Here is a 3772-nt window from a genome sequence, read left to right on the forward strand (position 1 = left end):
ACATTGCTTAATGTATCCCTACAACACTGGTTTTAACCCTGCCTTAAGAAAAGAATTTAAAAAAGAAACAGAATGAGAAATGGGATGGAATGCCTCAAAATTACATGACTGATAAGCAACAGAGCCCAATTTGAATACAGATCTGATTTTCTAGCCCAGCATTCCTTCTACTATCCTGTGCTGTCATCAAAAAAAATATTTTCACATCAATTTTCAACCTCATCACAAAGCAATATATATTTTAGAAACATTTTATTAAGAACATAAAATATATCCAAATAATATATTCAATATTTTCAAATGTAGCTTACCTACATATTCATCCATGTTAAAGGTCTTCACATATTTAAAAGAAAGGTCTCCACTCTTGTGATATTCTATTAGTTTTTTATAACATCCTAAAGGTGTACTTCCTAAAACAGATAAACGCTAAATTTTTAACAGAACTTGAAAATTTATTTTCCAAAAAGTTTTTAACATTATTCTTTTGTAAGTTAACAATTTTCTGTACTTCTAATTTGTTAGGCAATCAGTACTTTAAATACATATTTAATTTACAAACATACATTGAAAAAATTAAGTCTCTTTACAAAGAAGTCCCTTGCAATTTCCACAATTTGATGTGTTAAAAAATACTATTTATGGAAATTACCCAAGTTGGAAAATATATGATTTGTAGAATTTGCTCAATAAACCTGGAAAAACTATTCCTAGGTTATTGAGTATTTGGAATTACTACTGCAAATGCCAAGATCAGAAACTTCTAAAAAGCATATTTAAATTAAGAAAACATCCCACGTTTTATGAAAAGAATTTATTATTTAGAGACGGATTTCTAGGATAAATGATACACAAACAGGTCAAGTGCTGAACACTTAGGGGAAATCAAAGGGGAAATTGGAGCTAAATTTAAACACTGTTCCTGCTTTCTGAAACCAGCCAGGATTGAGTAAAGAACTTTTAACTTCTACAGCTTTTTAACTGGAGCTTCTGTTTCTCATTTTAAATTATCTTCATCGTATTTCTGTTAAAATGTATAATGTAAAGTGAGAAAGAGAGTGTGATTTAGGATAGAGAGGACTTGTATGAAATGGGATCTCAGTTGAATACATCATGTGCTTTCTTAATTTTATTGATCTATAATGTGATTCTTTTAAGTATTTTATAAAATTGATATTTGAAAAGATATTCCTTTGCTGGTGTTGTGACATAACACAATAAAGAGAAATGAATTTCACCATTTGGGAATTGTCTCCCTCTTTGTTTTTTCCTTTTATCTCTAAAGAAGGCTCGATTCACTGCACTCTTACAATAAGCTAGCCTTCCAGTCCTGCTTGAAGTACTGATTCCTATTCCACCCACCTTAATAAGGGTATGATGGGGGGAGCTTGCACAGAAAGTTTCTACTCAAATAGCCGGCAGAAGTCAAACAGAACTTGAAAACACACACACGCACACAAATGTGTTGCCCTCAAGACAATTCTGACTCATGGCGGCCCATGTAGTCTCTGGCAAAAAAACCCCAAGGAAGTTCAAGAGTAGTAAAAAGATGTCTGCTATTTAAGTGGCTATAAAAACTAAAAACCAAATAGAATGGTTCAGAGAGCAGAAACATAATAGACTGTTTTAAAGTTAAGCAATGTTTTACATTGAAAATAATTTAAAACTTGTATGGTCAAATGTTACTATCCCTTCTCAAAAAACTACAAATTAACATAAAACTTGGCTAAAAAAGTAGAGAAGTATGTTCTCCCTTCTTCCTTTCTAGCAGCATAAATGAATCTTATGTCTCTTTTTTCTCAGTGTCAAGAGCAGTTACAGGATTCACTCAATTTAAGGATGTGTGATTGAAAGTGAGAAGTTGTCACAATGTTTATGACAAAGAGCACTTTCACTTTTTAATCAACATGGCTGAAGGAAAAAAAAGAAAGGTGTGGCATATGGTGAACTGGTTTCAAAATATTCATTATAATATTTGCTTCACAATACTTGTATACTAACAGAACCATATTTACTCAATCTGTATGCTGAGCAAATAATCTGAGAAGCTAGACTATATGAAGAACGGGCATTAGGATTGGAGGAAGAATCATTAACAACCTGCAATATGCAGACAACACAACTTTGCTTGCTGAAAAGTCAGGATGACTTGAAGCACTTACTGATGAAGACTGAAGACTACCGTCTGCAGTATGGATTACACCTCAATATAAAGAAAACAAAAATACTCAAAACTAGACCAATAAGCAGCATCCCGATAAATGGAGAAAATCTGAAGTTGTCAAAGACTTCATATTACTTGGTTCCACAATCAACGCCAATGGAAGCAGCAGTCAAGGTATCAGACATGTTATAGCACTGGACAAATCAGCTGCAAAGGACCTCTTTCAAGTGGTGAAGAGCAAAGACATCTCCTTGAAGACTAAGGTGCATCTAACCCAAGCCATGGTATTTTCAATCGCCTCACATGCATGTGACAGCTGGACAATGAGTAAGGAAGACCGAAGAATTGATGCTTTTGAGATGTGGTGCTGGCAAAGAATACTGAAAGTACCATGGCCTGCTAAAAGAACTAACAAATCTGTCCTGGAAGAAGTGCAGCCGGAATGCTCCTTAGAAGCGAGAATGGCCAGACTTTGTCTGACTTACTTTGGTCATGTCTTAAGAAGGCACCATTGCCTGGAGAAGGATAGCATGGTTGGTAAAGTGGAGGGTCAACGAAAAAGGGGAAAGCCCTCAACAAGATGAATTGACATAGTGGCTACAATGATGGGCTCTGGTATAGCAAGGATCACGGAGCTAGCTCAGGACCAGGCAGGGTTTCGTTCTGTTGTACACAGGGTCACTATAAGTCAGAGATAACTCAACGGCACCTAACAACAACAACAACATAAGTGCAGTGTAGTAAATTACATAGTGTGGCTTTTCTAGCCATAAGTCTTTATAAACTCTGTGGTGGAATTTGTTGTGTGCAACTAAGTAGCTCCTGATTGTTAAAGTTATCCATCTGGGGTACTTCTGTTGGGAGCAGCACGAAGCAATCTTCTGGGAAGTTCTCTCTCTCTCAGGGGTATAGAATTCTGATGTTGGGATAGGTTAGTTTAGCCCCTCTGCCAGGCTCAAAAGGAGCCCTTCTAGAGAAAGAGAGAGACTGTCAGCTAAGAGACGACATGCTGAGAGAGACTGAGCATTGTTCTTGAACTTGAATTGTAGCCTGGTGCTTCCCTAATAAACCCCATAATCTGTGAGTTCTGTCTGGCCAGTCTCACTTCCAAAGAGCATTCCGGCTGCACTTCTTCCAGGACAGATTTGTTAGTTCTTTTAGCAGTCCCAGGTACTTTCAGTATTCTTCACCAACACCACAACTCAAAACCATCGACTCTTCTTTGGTCTTCCTTTTTCATTGTCCAGCTCTCACACACACAGGAGGTGATTGAAAATACCATGGCTGGTGTCAAGCGCACCTTAGTCTTCAAGCAAACATCTTTGCTCTTCAGCACTTGAAAGAGGTCTTTGCAGCAGATTTGCCCAATGCTATTTGATGTCTGATATCTTGACTGCTGCTTCCATTGCTGTTGATTATAAAACAAAGCAATATGAAATCTCTGACAACTTCAATCTTTTCTCCATTTATCATGATGCTACTCACTGGTCCCGCTGTAAGGATTTTTGTTTTCTTCATATTGAGGTGTAATCCATACTGCAGACTGTAGTCTTCAATCTTCATCAGTAAGTGTTTCAAGTCATCCTCACTTTCAGCAAGCAAAGTTGT

General features: G+C 36.7%; 1 protein-coding gene across 1 annotated transcript in view; it reads right to left on the bottom strand.

Annotated features, from left to right (window-relative positions):
* The window catches only part of GNPDA2 (glucosamine-6-phosphate deaminase 2), a 35625-nt gene that overhangs the window by 25836 nt on the left and 6017 nt on the right, over nt 1-3772 (bottom strand). Inside the window, exon 2 of the mRNA XM_007957781.2 lies at nt 312-413. Coding sequence (XP_007955972.1) covers nt 312-413 — 102 coding nt within the window. The remainder of the gene's footprint in view (nt 1-311; nt 414-3772) is intronic.

This window comes from Orycteropus afer, unplaced genomic scaffold (genome assembly GCF_000298275.1).
Source record: "Orycteropus afer afer isolate SDZICR_OR568_19922 unplaced genomic scaffold, OryAfe1.0 scaffold00795, whole genome shotgun sequence".
Classification (NCBI taxonomy): domain Eukaryota; kingdom Metazoa; phylum Chordata; class Mammalia; order Tubulidentata; family Orycteropodidae; genus Orycteropus; species Orycteropus afer.